General features: G+C 30.1%; 1 protein-coding gene across 1 annotated transcript in view; it reads left to right on the forward strand.

Annotated features, from left to right (window-relative positions):
- Positions 1-392: 392 nt before the first annotated feature.
- The window catches only part of LOC109585011 (putative golgin subfamily A member 6-like protein 3), a gene marked incomplete at its 3' end in the record, with an annotated part of 7983 nt that continues 7187 nt past the window's right edge, over positions 393-1188 (forward strand). Inside the window, exons 1-3 of the mRNA XM_020000943.1 lie at positions 393-513; positions 606-676; positions 754-846. Coding sequence (XP_019856502.1) covers positions 671-676; positions 754-846 — 99 coding nt within the window. The remainder of the gene's footprint in view (positions 514-605; positions 677-753; positions 847-1188) is intronic.

The following is a 1188-nucleotide window of genomic DNA, read 5'->3' on the forward strand; positions in this document are numbered from 1 at the left end:
ATGGATCAGTGCAGTAATTGCATTGTTGCAGTTTACTCAAAATGGGAGATTAATCGTGATCAGTTACCAGAGAAAGAAGAACTGGAGAGAGAACTAACATTACACCATGGTAAAAAATACATGTACATGTACAACAATATGATGCTAGGCCAGCACACCATTAATTTTTAATTAAAAGTGTGGGTGATTTGATTGACTTTTTGTGCATGTTTTACATGTCAATGTACATGTAAATGTAATTAAGTGAGGATTAGCGTAATAGTGTGAACCCACCTTAAGTCTATATTTATATTCTATTTATTAATTTATTATTAATCTATTGATTATTTATTAATCATTTATTATTCTATTTATTAATATTATTATTTATTTATTAAGTGTTTTCATTTATTGTACATTTGTAGCTTTGTCAGTATTATGAGCAAGTGGTTCAGAGCAGGAATGACACTGGACTCCAGCTTATAGAGAGGAATGAAGAAGTCTGTGTCTTCCATGAGAAGATTAATGTACAAGGTACAAGAACATGCACATGTACATGTACATGTATATGACTATGTGTACAGTACAGTAATAATAATTACATGATTTTTTATTTTATTTTTTAGCTACAATAACACAGCAGGGAATTGCTAAGCTAGCTGAAAAAGAGGAAGAATTACAGTTCCTTAAAATGGAGGTACTATATACCAACAGCAATCATAATATTATAAGACTTTTATTTTATTTTTTATCTATTTTTCTTGTCTCTCTCAGCTTGCTAGACTCCAGAGAGAGATTAAGATTAATCGTGATCAGTTACCAGAGAAAGAAGAACTAGAGAGAGAACTAACGCTACACCAGAACATGGTAATGAAACACAATATACATGTACATGTACATGAATAGCATTAAAATACTGGATCTTAATGGTTTAATGGAATTTACATGTTCATTGTACACTTATGTATGCATCATCACAAATAATATTGATTTTATGTCTAAGGTTAATAAGATTACAGGTGCTATTTTAAATTAATTAAGATGGATGTACATGTACATAGACTACATGTACATGTACCTAAATGATAGTTATGCATATTTTAATTAACACAATACCATGCATGTACATGTTAATCTACATGTAATTAAAAGNGGATTTTTGGGAGTGAGTGTCCCAAATAAAAAATGTGCCATTATACACATGTCATG

This window comes from Amphimedon queenslandica, unplaced genomic scaffold (genome assembly GCF_000090795.2).
Source record: "Amphimedon queenslandica unplaced genomic scaffold, v1.1 AMPQUscaffold_13135, whole genome shotgun sequence".
Taxonomy (NCBI): domain Eukaryota; kingdom Metazoa; phylum Porifera; class Demospongiae; order Haplosclerida; family Niphatidae; genus Amphimedon; species Amphimedon queenslandica.